At 32.2% G+C, this 14,578-nt stretch overlaps 1 protein-coding gene and 1 long non-coding RNA gene across 3 annotated transcripts; one reads left to right on the top strand and one right to left on the bottom strand.

Annotated features, from left to right (window-relative positions):
• Window positions 1–1,333: 1,333 nt before the first annotated feature.
• LOC142230308 (uncharacterized) lies at window positions 1,334–1,834 on the bottom strand. Its single transcript, XR_012720642.1, has 2 exons — window positions 1,593–1,834; window positions 1,334–1,547 (listed from the first exon to the last, which is right to left on the bottom strand). It is a non-coding gene; the product is annotated as an uncharacterized LOC142230308 (long non-coding RNA).
• Window positions 1,835–6,520: 4,686 nt separating this feature from the next.
• Window positions 6,521–14,177, top strand: LOC142228948 (xaa-Pro aminopeptidase 3). 2 transcript variants are annotated; one of them, XM_075299476.1, is made up of 5 exons: window positions 6,521–6,673; window positions 9,842–10,107; window positions 10,856–11,660; window positions 13,499–13,629; window positions 13,691–14,177. In XM_075299476.1, exons 1-5 carry the CDS (start codon window positions 6,640–6,642, stop codon window positions 13,982–13,984), a joined length of 1,530 nt encoding a protein of 509 aa, XP_075155591.1. In that variant the 5' UTR covers window positions 6,521–6,639; the 3' UTR covers window positions 13,985–14,177. The 2 variants fall into 2 exon arrangements, with proteins under 2 accessions (XP_075155591.1, XP_075155590.1); XM_075299475.1 differs by having other exon boundaries at window positions 6,564–6,669.
• Window positions 14,178–14,578: the final 401 nt, after the last annotated feature.

A 14,578-nucleotide genomic window follows, 5' to 3' on the forward strand; every position in this document is an offset into this window, starting at 1 on the left:
TGATGGACCGCGTGTTAGCATAGATTTCCAGCAGAAGGAATTCACATAATATCCATTTTAAGCTGATAATAGGATGTAAATTAAACTGACGATGTGATGCACATTTTCATCCAAAAGTTAATGATATGGAATAATATCAAGTTAACAATTTTAATTGGTTGCACTTTGAAATCTTTCTGGAAACTTTTTCTGATAAGCCCTTCATTTTTCATCGGCCAGCTTCATAATGTTTGCAAGAATGTAGCATCTAAAGATTTTCGTTTTCTGCAAAAATATTTAAATTTAGTGACTTCTCTAAAGTGTTGATTTATTTTTTCATATTGACGTACCAATTATTATAAACTATTTGAAGCAGTTCCAGTTAATTGTCCACCATTTTTTCATCGGTCAGTTTTTTAATGTTTTCAAGAACGTAGAATCCATAATTTTAGTTTTCTGCAAAGAGATATACATTTAGTGACTTCCTTAAAGTTTTATTTCATTTTTTATTTTCACTTACCTATTTTTATAAACTATTTGGTTATTTGTCTAAAATTTTCCATTTTTTTTAGAGATTTAAATTTATTTCACTAAATTTAAATCTCTTTGCAGAAAACTAAAATCTTTGGATGCTACATTCTTGCAAACATTAAGAAGCTGACCAATGAAAAATGAGTGGCTTATCGACAAGAAAAAGTTTCCAGAAACATTACAAGTGCAGACAATTAAAATTGTTAAAAACAATAAATTGTTGAAATCAACAACTTCTGGATGAAAATGTGCATCACATCGTCAGTTTAATTCATATGCTATTATCAGTTTAAAATGGATATTTTGTGAATTCCTTCTGCTGGAAATCAATTCTAACACGCGGTCCAGTACGTTCCTAATTTCAAATTGCCCGCATATTAATAAATTTTAATGCTGTTTGATGACACCAAAAGGAAGGAAATCGAATTATCAATGCAAAAGTGTTTACTAATAATGATTAAGATATTTAAAGTTTTGTTGTTTTTTTTTTGTTCTTATTTGTTGATATGTTTAATAATATTATTATTTATCAATTGGTATTGTAGTGTATTATGTAGTGTAGTGTATTCCCTGCCAACATTTTTTGAATTTGGGGACTCTTTTGAGAATCCCTACTACGTCGAAAACAATCATATACGACATCAAAAACTCGTCGGAAAAGCGCCGTCACTATTGAGTAGTTGTACCACGCCAAGTTACTACAAAAATGTTTCGCATGAGTGCAATTATTAGGTGCCTTTATAGATCAATTTAGAACGACGCCAATAAGGGACCCTCCAAACAATCAGAAAAAGTGCATTTTAAGATAGTTGTAAAAGAATCATTGTGGTCGAGTAAAACACGTTTGTTTAGATATTTATTAATTTGATTAAACATTTACAAATTCTTAAAAATATAACATTTATACCACTATCACATTACATTTAACATAATTTTTGGCATTAATGATGATGTTGAGTTACAAGTAGCGAGTTACATGTTGCTGCGTCTATCAACCAGTGTTTTTATTCCATGGAGGCAGCGTGTCTGTAAAATATCTGAAAAACAATCACTTTATTCCATTTGGAAAATCACCAATATACCTTTCACAATTTTAAGCGTATAATCTATGTTTTCAGAACTTTATTTTCGTTTTTATTTAATTAAAATATAACAAGCTGGTTGCGCTTGGCGTTTCACAAAAAAATGGCTTTTTTAACAGTAGGGATGGCAAATTACTTGCATGTACTTTTTGATGTACCTTTTCATGATGGTTGAAGTGACATTTACGAGTCTGTGGTAACGATGAGGTTGAAATGGAACTTTGAAATGCTGGCAGGGTTATTATATATTTTATTTTGATGAAAATGAATAAATTTAAAAAAATTCATAGAATTTTGGCTTTGACTTTCAATTTGAAGTGGGGATATCATTCATACAAATTTAGGTTGAAAAGTATTTGCAACGATGTTAATTTTGAATTTGACTCGCATCGAAAATTGTTTGATAAATTATTGAGTAGCGATGCATTTCAATTTGAGGATAACACTTGAGATATTATTGCTAATGTGTTGAATTTCACTGTTGAGGGTAATGTCTGTTTTTTGTTGAGAACGCGATTTTCTCAACAATTTCTCAACTTGAATATTACTCTAATCCTTTGAAAAAAATGTTTGAAAACTTGTTGAAATTTAGCATTTTTCAAACGTTTGTGTTTATTGGGAAGTACTAAAAACCACATGGTTTTTGCGTTGCATTTTTAGGGTAGTGTTTTGTCAAAGTTTTCTCATATTATCTTCAACACCTTTTCAATGATTTCGTCAACATTTTGGCAAATTGAATGTAATTCGCAACCACTTTGAATATGTATTGAAGATGGGCTGTTTCAACTCAAGTTGAATTTATATTGAAAATTACATTTACCCTCAAACTGAAAAGTTGTTGCATTTGAAAAACGCTCATCCTGTGTGTATTGTTTTTTTTTTTCTAAAAAGACCCCAACAAACACAAGGATGAGCATTTTTCATAGGTAACACCATATCAATTTGATAGTGAATCCCATCTTCAACATTAATTCAAATGGCCTTGCCAATTGCTTGCTTTCAACAAATGTTCCAATAGGTTTGAAGAATTAAAATGAAATTTAGTTTGAAAAGTTGTTGCTAATATGTTGAGAAATTGTTGCTAACGTGTTGAATTCTACTGTTGAGGGTAATGTCTGTTTTTTGTTGAGGACGCGATTTTCTCAACAATTTCTCAAATTGAATTCTAATCTAATGCGCTTTACAGACTATCAGTTATTCCGGACGACAGTGCTCGAGTCGAAAATATCCCATATATTGTGCACATTATAAATTAAGTCCGTAGGCATAATCGATACTGCTGCATGTTTATGGGGTCGATATTACATTTACCGATTATTTAGTCATCGCCGACAAGTCGTATCGATCCGACACACTGTAATACGGCGTTCTCACCAAGCATGTTTTGGGGTTTGAAATGTTTTCCCTTTATAAGCATTTCAAAACGAGTCGTTTTCCCCATATAAAAACCATGTCCAAAACACAAGTTTTCCTCAAAAACACGTCAATTTTAGAATGTGAACCCACCTAATTTGGAATATACCCCTAATAACATATCCTTTTCACATAAATATGTCAAAATATTGAAATAGTTTTTATAGCAAAAAAAGGAATAAACCAAGGCATATTAAAGAGTTAAAGTCATGCAATCAGGTGACTAATATAGACATTCAACTTGTCAAAGGCTTTGTTTACGTTTAGTAGGTTTGTTTACATTCTTTGTGTACATAAATATTACAATACAACAACACTACACATACACAAAATGTCAACTTAAGTGACCTGCCATTTTAGTTTGACTTTGTAAATATCATGGGGTGTACACACGTTTGCTCGTGACTTTACCTTTAATTAATATGCCTTGGGAATAAACAAAGGCTTTGATGAACATGGACATGTGAAAATAACTTGAAATTTTTTTCCCTTTTCGCTCGCGGTAAGTATTTGAAGATACATTGCATATATGTGAATTTCGAGTAAATGTGAATTTCTAGTTTCCATGGTAACTGTCAATCTAAAACATCTCAAGTCGGTGTGAACGGTGAAATGTTTTGGAAAAACGAATGAGGAAAACGGGTCAGTGGGAACATAGCATGAGATTCTTTACAAACACCGACATTCCGTCCGGAATAACTGATAGTCTGTAAAGCGCATGATTCTTTGAAAACTTGTTTGAATGCGTATTGAATATAATACGGTGTCCTTACCAAGCATGTTTTGGGGTTTGAAATGTTTTTCCTTTATAAGCACTTCAAAACGAGTCGTTTTCGCCATACTAAAAAACAAGTTCAAAACACAAGTTTTCCTCCAAAACACGTCAATTTTAGAAAATGAACCCACCTAATTTGGAATATACCCCGAATAACATACCCTATTGAAAATATGTGTCAAAATATTGAAATAAGTTTCATAGAAAAAAAGGATAAACAAAGGCTTTTAGAACATGGACATGTGAAAACAACATAACAAATTTTTCCCTTTGCGCTTGTGGTAACAATTTGGACATAGGTTGCATATATGTGAATTTTGAGTAAATGTGAATTTCTAGTTTCCATGGTAACCGTCAAACTGAAACATCTCAACCCGGTGTGAACGGTGAAATGTTTTGGAAAAACGAATGAGGAAAACGAGTCGGTGGGTACTTAGCATAAACATTTCTCTAAAGGCCGGTATGCACCTCTAGCGAAATTTTCGGTAGCAAAAATTTATTTAAGTCTACAACAAAAAAAACAGGGCTGTGTAGACAAATTTTAAACCAGCTAATCGCTTTAAAAAATTGTTAATATATGTTCCAAATATTCCTCAAATAAATTGTTTATTATTTACAGACCTTTTAAAACTTTTACGCACACAATGATTGTAATAAATTAAATTTTTGCTGCCAAAATATGCTATTGACAACCCTGTTATTTTCATTTGAGGTGCGTACCAGCTTACGAAATTGAACGCTACCGAAAATTTCGTTAGCATAAATAGCAATGCATTTCTTATGGGAATGAAATTTTTCGCTAGAGGTGCATACCGGCCTTAATGCTTTTGTTTATTGGGACACCTAATACTAGGTCTGTTCGCGTACTTTTCCAGTAAAAACATTTCAGTAAAAAGGCCGGTACTATCCCTGCCAGCATTTCAAAGTTCCATTTCATCCTCATCGCTACCACAGACTCGTAAGTGACACTGCAACAATCGCCAACTGTGATAGTATTTGCCATAACTATTCACATGAAAGTATTTTGCCATCACTATTGTTACAAGAGCCATTTTATATTTTGTGAAACACCAAGCACAGCTAGCTTCTTATAATTTATTTAAATAAAAATGATAATGAAGTGCTGAAAACCTAGTTATTTCGCTTAAAATTGTGAAAGGTATATTGGTGAACAATTTTTGACTTTCCAAATGGAATAAAGTGATAGCTTTTAATATATTTTTCCAGACACGCTGCCTCCATTGGGAATAAAAGCACTGGCTGATAGACAACATGTAACTTGCAACTTGTAACTCAACATCAATCTTTTATTAATGCATGAAAATATATTAAATGTGATGTGATAGTCGTATACATGTTATATTTATGAAATTTTATAAATGTTTAATAAAATTAATAAACATCTAAACAATCGTGTATTACTTGACCACAATGATTCTTTTACAACTATCTTAAAATGCACTTTGTCTGATTGTTTGAAGGGGCTCTTATTGGCGTCCTTCTAAATGTATCCAGAAGGGCACCTAATAATTGCACCCATGCGATACTTTTTTATAGTATCTTGGCGTGGTACAACTTCTCAATAGTGACGGCGCTTTTCCGAGGAGTTTTTGATATCGTATACGACTGTTTTCGACGTAGTGGGGATTCTCAGAAGCGCCCCCAAATTCAAGAAATGTTGGCAGGGATGTTCATTCTTGCGAAAAAATTTTATAGAAACCATTATTTCGCACATAGAAAGCGGTGTTTATTTAGGTAACTTGGAGCGCTATTTTATAGGGAGCGATATTGAATTAAGTTGGTGGTGGCTGCTTTTTATTACAAAATTAACATTTTATTTTCCTTGGACAATTGATCTGCTGCTCCTTTGATCCTTTGTATAGTTTCGGAACAAAAATATAATCCGTGTTTGTGTTATAAACCCACACAAATAGTTTTAATAAATAAATTATTTCTTAATTCACATTGCAAATGGCGCCATGATATAAACGTCAGTTTTTCTACTCGAAAAAAACAAAGTACCACAAATGGAAAAATTTCGCAAATTTTTCGCATTTTTTGGTTTTGTATGGAGTTTCAACGCGAAAACCGAACAGAGTACCGGCCTTTAACGATAATTTTTGATAAGCATCACAAATTTTTACTGGAACTCGTTCATTTACACTACAAAGGCAGCAAAAGAGAACCGGAGAGAGACTACATTTGACAGTTATCAGATAGAGAAATTGTAGTTTTTGCTAGATATTCCCCAATAAAATCCAGCAAACCATACGCTGCCAGCTGATTGTTGGTAGCAAACAAAGCACCAGTATAATGCGCTTTACAGACTATCAGTTATTCCGGACGGAATGTCGGTGTTTGTAAAGAATCTTACAGTGTGTCGGATCGATACGACTTGTCGGCGATGACTAAATAATCGGTAAATGTGTTATCGATCCCATAAACATGCAGCAGTATCGATTATGCCTTCGGACTTAACTTATAATGTGCACAATATATGGGATATGTTCGACACGAGCACTGTCGTCCGGAATAACTGATAGTCTGAAAAGCGCATAATGTACATGTTCCGCAACAACAATTGGAAATTAAAAAAATTTTGAATGTGCAAATAGTTTCTGGATGCCGTTCGCGTACTTTTCAGCAATTTTAAACAAAGAATAAAATACTATTTTGCTAGTTTTTACTGGAAAAGTTCGCGAAGAGACCTATAAAAATGAGAACATTGTTTTTGTTTTAATTATACTACCTCTCTCATGTTATCATGATATTTAAATATGGGAATTTAAAACATATGGCATAATTATTGCTTATTTATTCTTCGGAAGTATTTTTATAAATAAAACAAGCGAATGCAGTATGCTGAAATTAATACAAATTTATGGGAGAGTAGGTAAATATTTTATTATTTAACTGTGTGCAAGATATTGTTTATGCAGAGCAGGTAGTTGGAGTATCATTATCGTCTGTCGGTTTATATATTTTACTCAATTTTACAACGTAACTGAGATAGAGCCAGATTTACCATCACTATCACCTGTTTTGAAAACGTTTGGTAATTTAAAATGTTGCATTAGTTATTATGCATAAGGTCTCCCGTATTTAGAACAAAACCTAATTCAAAAACAAGTAAGGAAAGTCTAAAGTCGGGCGGGATCGACTATATTATACCCTGCACCACTTTGTAGATCTAAATTTTCGATACCATATCACATCCGTCAAATGTGTTGGGGGCTATATATAAAGGTTTGTCCCAAATACATACATTTAAATATCACTCGATCTGGACAGAACTTGATAGACTTCTACAAAATATATAGACTCAAAATTTAAGTCGGCTAATGCACTAAGGTGGAACACAATGTTAGTAAAAAAATATGGAAAACATTTAAATCCGAAGCAATTTTAAGGAAACTTCACAAAAGTTTATTTATGATTTATCGCTCAATATATATGTATTAGAAGTTTAGGAAAATTAGAGTTATTTTTACAACTTATCGACTAAGCTGTGGCGATTTTACAAGGAAAATGTTGGTATTTTGTCGAAATCAGAAAAACATATATATGGGAGCTATATCAAAATCTAAACCAAATTCAACCAAATTTGGCACGCATAGCTACAATGCTAATTATACTCCCTGTGCAAAATTTCAATTAAATCGGAGTAAAAGATTGGTCACTGTGGTCATATGAGTGTAAATCGGGCGAACGATATATATGGGAGATATATCTAAATCTGAACCAATTTCAATAAAATTTGGCACACTTGATTTAGCTACTAATTGTACTCCTAGTGCAAAATGTCAACCAAATTGGGGTAAAACTCTGGCTTCTGGGACAGTATTAGTCCATGTTGGGCGAAAGATATATATGGGAGCTGAATCTAAATCTGAACCGATTTCAATAAAATTTGGCACACTTTACTACACTACTAATTGTACTCCTAGTACAAAATTTCAACCAAATTGGGGTAAAATTCTGTTTTTTGGGACCGTATTAGTCCATATCGGGCGAAAGATATATATGGGAGCTATATCTAAATCTGGACCGATTTCTTCCAAAATCAATAGGGTTCTATTCTGAGCCAAAACACATACTTGTGCCAAATTTGAAGTCGATTGAACTAAAACTGCGACCTAGACTTTGTTTACAAAATGTGTTCTCGGACAGACGGACATGGCTATATCGCCTCAGGAGCAGAGAATGAAGCCGACCCATTTTTGTCGGCGGCGGCTGATACTATTTTTTTGCCTCCGGCGGCGGCGGCTTACCGGCTAAGCCGATATAAATTTGTCTTATCGGCGGCGGACAATTATCCATAATAAAATCAATTTGATGTTATCCGAATGGTAATGAGATTAGTTGTACAACTGATCTTACAATCACATTTACACATAATTCAAATTTTCTGAGCCAAATTTTTGCAAAATTATTATAGCAACTTGATACGGATTTTGGGTGGAAACTTTTGACAAAAAATGCAACCATTATTAATATTTTTTTTCTGATTCAAATCAATATTTTTGATTAATTGGCGGCTAACTTTGAGTCGAGATGAGTCGACAAATTCGGCGACGGCTTCGACTGGTAAAAACTAGTCGGCGGCGGCTAAAATCGGCGGCGCGACTCGGCGGCTTCATTCTCTGCTCAGGAGCCCACCCTGAGCATTTTTGCCACAGACTCCTCTGGGTGTTGCAAACATATGCACTAACTTATAATACCCTGTTCCACAGTGTGGCGCAGGGTATAATGAGATTATACTTATACTCTACGTATAAAGTTTTCGTTACCATAAATAAATAATAAAGAGTATGTGGAAAAGTAAAATGATCGAAAAAGGAACAGACAGCCTTGAAGACCCATGGCATTTCTGGCGGAAAAATCTCTTGGTTGCAAAAACAATTTCTCTTATTGTGTGTTTTTATGGGAACAACAACTTGTCCAGTAGTTTTCGAAATCCAAAATTCAAAGCATATTTTATGGGTCACTAAGAGAATTTCATATTTCTGCAAGAGTGAACAAAGGTTTATATCAAAAATATTTTTCTGTAGAATTTAAGAACTAAATCTAGAAAATGTTTGTCACATTATTCTCTTATAAAGTAACTAACTTATTTATTTCATTTTGTAATCGTGTTTCAGACCAAATTTGATTTTCCTATTTCACTAAGACAGCTGGTATTTAATGATAAATGGTATTTTCTTTTAGTTATTAACCCAGCAAAAAAAATTTGGAAGTTCTTCTAAAGGCACAACTATAAAAGCACTTCCAAAAATGTCCTCCCAAAGATGTTCTTTATTTTAACTACACAGGAAATTCTTTTAATTCAAGTTTTTATAACTTGCTTGTTTCATATTTTTAATGGGTAATTTTAACTTTTTTTTTTGTTTCAAAAATATTAAAAAATTGCGAATTTTTGAAAATATTTGAGGTCAAACGTTTCAGAAAAGCGTTAGAGTGCATTGAAAATCATAAAAAAATTTAAAAAATTGTTTATTTACGAAAATATCACAAAATTTTTTAATTCACATCCAAAACACTGAATACAGATCACACCCCAAAAAGTGATTCAAATTCAGTGTAACTGCTGTTGAAACGGTGGACATCCATCCTATGACAAGTCCATGTTAAATTCATCGCTTCTGCGACGCTTTTTTTACTGGGTAAGTATCGCAGATCGACTTTTTATTCTGGCCCTCTGAAAAATTAAAAAAATTATCAATTCCTTTGTTGAGTAGAAAATGTCTTAAAAATTCTTTATATAGTCCTCCGATCGATTATTAATTCCAAGTTCGATAAACATATTTGAAGAAAAATGTCAAATATCAGCCATATCAAATGTTCTTTCTGCAGTTCTGGAACCAAAGCCCGATCTCATATTTAATGTTCTCTGTGATGTACCTAGAATATACTATACCTTTCGCTGCAATTTCAATTTTAAAATTGCGATGCACTAACGAGAAGTTTGTAAAAAGATAATCTTTTACTTTTCACCACTGTGTTTTAATTTAAATTATGTATTTTTACTAATAAACTTTTATTTTTATTAATTTATTTTAAGGTTGTTTCAGAAGTGGGAACATCACTAGAAGTGTTGTTTCGTATTCTACCCAAAAGACCCAAATGAAAAATGTCTCCCAAACAATACACAATCAAATATTTGGACAACCAGTACAATCAACTCACCCACATCTCATAAATAAAGGCGAACTTGTTCCAGGTCTACAACTAGACGAATTTAAACATCGTCGATCTAGACTTCTATTGGGAGTTCAAAAATATGCAGCAGACCACTTAAAAGATAGAAGTGCAAATAGTAACCATTTGGTACATTTGATTTCGATTATTGATAATAATGCCCTATATTTATAGCCATTCAAAGCGTTTGTTCGCATGTAAGCGAAAAACAGATAGTTTGTCCCAATGCACGTGTTTTCCTAAAATTTAAAAATGTTTGCGAAATTTGTGGTTCATCAACATCGTTATTTTAATAAACGAAGCTATTCTCATTTTCAAATGTTAGGACTTCCGACCATTAAAATCATACATTTGTTTAATGGCATATTTGTAGTTGATCGGTAACAGATACATAAGTCTTATTTGATCGGTGAATTTTCATTTATTGACTTTTACCCTGAAATATTTTATATAACTAATATTAAATGTGAGTTGACACCCAGTACGATAAGATTATGACAAAATATATCACAAACATTAGTTAACTATGTAAAATTATTCACTTATATTGCTAACGAACGCTTTCGAGTATAGGTTGGCACTATGTACGATACAATGTTTGTTTTTCACATTCGCCAAACATAGTACCAGCTTTGACGAAGAAGAAGAAAGACTTTACGACTGGTTGAAGAATAAAGGGATTCAATACAAGTAATATAAATCGTATACATAGGTCTACAATCTCTAATTTTAACTACATTTTTTGATTTGAATTATTTCTATTACAATATATTTTAGTTCTCTAATTCTACAACCAATCTTAAAGGTTCCGTCATGCATGTCAATTTGAGACCTTTAAACTAATTTCTATCAGTATTGCATTTAAACTTCTCTCTAGATTATTATACCCTCATCACAAAAAAAAATCATGAGCGAAAAAATTCCTTATTTTTTTCGACAAAACACAGACTTTTACTATTTATCAGGTTGTTTAGAGCCAGATACAGTTCTTCTTATGTCCATCGACGAGAAGAGCAATATGAAGTCTGTTATGTTTATGAGGCCAAAGGATAAGCATGCTGAATTGTGGGAAGGGTCCCGCACTGGCGTTGAATTAGCTGTTGATTTATTTGGATTAGATGAAGCCTATGCCCGTGATGATTTCGAAAGTGAAGTGAAGAAACAGATAGGGTGTAATAAACCTCTACTTTGGTACGATGTAACTGCTTCCGATCTACCTAACATTACTGAATGCGTTAATCGAATTACCGACAGTACATGCTATGAGTCGCCAACAACAATAATACATGGCATGCGTCTTTTTAAATCACCTGCAGAACAAAATTTAATGAGAAAAACTTGTGAAATAGCTTCCATCTCCATAAACGAGGTAATGGCGGAAACTAGGCCTGGTCTTTCGGAACACCATGTATACGCAATGGTTGACTTTAAATGCCGCATGCGTAACGCTAACCATCTGGCTTACCCTCCCGTTGTAGCAGGTGGCAGCAATGCAACGACAATACATTATATAAACAACACACAACTTCTAAAAACAAACGATTTGATCCTAATGGACGCGGGATGTGAATATGCAGGATATAATAGCGACATAACGAGAACTTGGCCTGTTAATGGTGAATTTACAGAGGCACAAAGGGTTCTGTATGAAGTGGTATTGCAACTGCAGAAAGAATTGATGGGTACGTATAAACTGGCAATGTTTATTATTATTGTACACAATTTTATTTAAAACTGACACTTGCCAGAATTATAATAAAAAATTTTGAATGTATTTTTATGAACAGTTTTAGCACAACAAGAATTATATATGACCATACCCTTAGATAATCCAAATTGGGGGATTTCACGAATTGATGCCATTGTCCAAAGGTATATTGTCATCTCGTTAGCATACATAGATTATTCAGTCCATTGCTATACCGCATGCGGTACATTTATCTTGTTGTTGTAGCACCTGGCACAGAAAAAAATATCAAAATATTTCCAATTAAAAAATTAATTGGATGTGAAAAATTTTCAATTAATAAATTACTTGATACAATTAACTTTTTAATCAAGATAGAAAAATTAAGTTAATGAAGTAAATGATTGAAAATTTTACAATTTTTAATTAAAAAATGAATTGATACAAATCAAATTCGGACTAAGACTAAGTCAGTTAAAAAAAGTGATGAACATTTTTTAAATTTTTAATCAAAATGCATTTCAAACAATCGTTATTCAAAATAAAAACTCTAAGCCAAGTCAGAAAGTAATTGAAAATAGTAACCTTTTTAATAAAAAAATAATTGAGTTTTTACAATCAACATCAATAAAATTATTAATTGAATCAATTAAAAAATTAATTGAAATGTGCTAATGAAATCAAATAAATTTTTAATCAAGAATTTTTTTCTATGCCCAATTAAAAATGTGATTGATACTATCATTTTCATGATTGAGCCAGAAACAAATGTTTTTGTGTGTGGTGAAGCTGATGTGATAATCATTAAGATCATGTTGACTTTGCCATGGCTTCATCAGAGACTGTATTTAGGGATTTAGATTAACAGCTGTTTTGTTAATGAAATGATATGGGTTTTAGTTGAGTTTCGCCACTATTCTCCACTAGTTGCTCTCACACAAAAAAATTTCACGAAAATTTTTCCAATTAAAATTTTAATTGAGTTTTAAAAAATATTCAATTAAAAATTTAATTGATTCAACAAATTTTTTAATTGAAACAAAAATCAATCACAAAAATAATAGTATCAATTAATTTTTTAATTGGATCAATTAACTTTTTAATTGACCTTCAATTAATTTTTTAATTGATACTATCATTTTTGTGATTGAAAACATTTCAATTAAAAATTAATTGGATCAATTAATTTCGTGTTTGAATAAAAAAAATTTTGTGTGCTGTTGGTTAGTTTTATTTATAGCTTTTTTATATTTTCCCCCTCTATATATTATTGTTTTTCATTTATAGAATGGAAGTACGACCGATTGTAAATATATTAGCCAATACTCGAAAAAGTGATCAGTTCAAATCACCACGGTTGCGAATATGTTGTGCTTCATTCGTGTCGAGGACGTGTCACATTACACTTCAAACCTCTAAAACCATCAGAAATGTCACCAGTACTACTGACATGATATAAATTATAGCTGTAAAATATTTTGGAGTTCGGTCGAAAGTGGGACTGAACCCAAGCCCCTATATAAGCAAGATGGACATGATAATCATTGCACCGCGGTGGGAGATTAATTTCCGAAATTAAGAAATCTTATATAATCAGGAAAATCTAAACTAAAATCATGTACTGCTATAAAATCTATTAACTGGTGCACCTTAGGGGAATGTTTCTTAAGTCTATTAATCTTAAGTAAAGAACAACACTTTCGACAGTTACGTTAATCGCTTTTAGCATTGTGAACGTTTTTCTAATGTTAACATTAAATTATCACCGAAAACATCACACACATATGTATATTTATTTCAAATAAGTAAGTACAGTTTTCTTTTTCATTCCAGCCAAATTATTAAAAGAAGGTGGACAAACTCTGGATCACTTATTTGATTCAATGTGCCTTCTTTTAGGAAAGTATCTTCAGGAGATTGGACTAGTACCGAAGCATATAACGGATGTCATCGGACTAACAAGGGTAACAATTAGGCAAATATGTATAATGTACGTATTTAAAATATCACCCAATTCATTTCTAGGCCGGATATCAATACTGTCCGCATCATGTTTCCCATTATTTAGGAATGGATGTCCACGATACACCACAGATGCCAAGATCCATTAGACTTTTACCAAGTATGGTCTTTACGGTAGAGCCCGGTATTTATATACCTAAAGATCGATTAGATGTTCCCGAGGAATTCCGTGGGATTGGTATTCGTATCGAGGACGACATATTAATCAACGACGAAAATAGGATCGAAGTTTTGACGGAAAAGTGCAAGAAAGAAATAATTGATTTGGAGAATTTACATAAAAAGAAGTCTATTTAAATAATAGAATTTGCTTTTACATGCTCTTATTTTATCGTTTTATTGTTTTAATATCGAAATTATCGTAATTTTAACCAAATGTAAAATTATAGCATGTAGATCGCAACGTACACAAAAAAGGCAACCCGTTTTCTAAATCGGCATTTCTAATAGAGGAGATATTTTAAATAATGAAATGATTAATCAAGCTGGAGGTCTTTGTGTTTTTATTTATTTATTTGTCGATATTTCGCCTTAATCTGTAAGGCATTTTCAAGACGACCGATCAAAATAACATAAAACAAATACATAATAAGCCAAACATTATTACATTCTTTTACATTGACTTCTCTTTTTTCACTTACATTAACAATATGGACAAAAAACACAAACAAAACTTAAAGTTTATTTATCAACCTCTTCGGTCTCCGTTTGTTTTGTCACTGACTTCTTCTCTGCGTTAGTTTTGTTGTTTGTTTTTTTTTTTGTTCTTTATTGATATGTTTAATAAGATTATTATTTATCAATTGGCATTGTAGTGTAGTATATTATTATATATTTTATTTTGATGAAAATGGATAAATTATACAAAATTCATAGAATTTTGGATTTGAC

Source organism: Haematobia irritans, chromosome 3, assembly GCF_050003625.1.
Source record: "Haematobia irritans isolate KBUSLIRL chromosome 3, ASM5000362v1, whole genome shotgun sequence".
Classification (NCBI taxonomy): Eukaryota; Metazoa; Arthropoda; class Insecta; order Diptera; family Muscidae; genus Haematobia; species Haematobia irritans.

Coding starts and splice junctions, on each gene's coding strand:
- LOC142228948 (XM_075299475.1), top strand. CDS start 6,633: ATGCAGTATGCTGAAATTAATACAAATTTATGGGAGA. Junction 11,661..13,498: donor ACTGCAGAAAGAATTGATGG/GTACGTATAAAC, acceptor TTTTCATTCCAG/CCAAATTATTAAAAGAAGGT. Junction 13,630..13,690: donor ATGTCATCGGACTAACAAGG/GTAACAATTAGG, acceptor ATTCATTTCTAG/GCCGGATATCAATACTGTCC.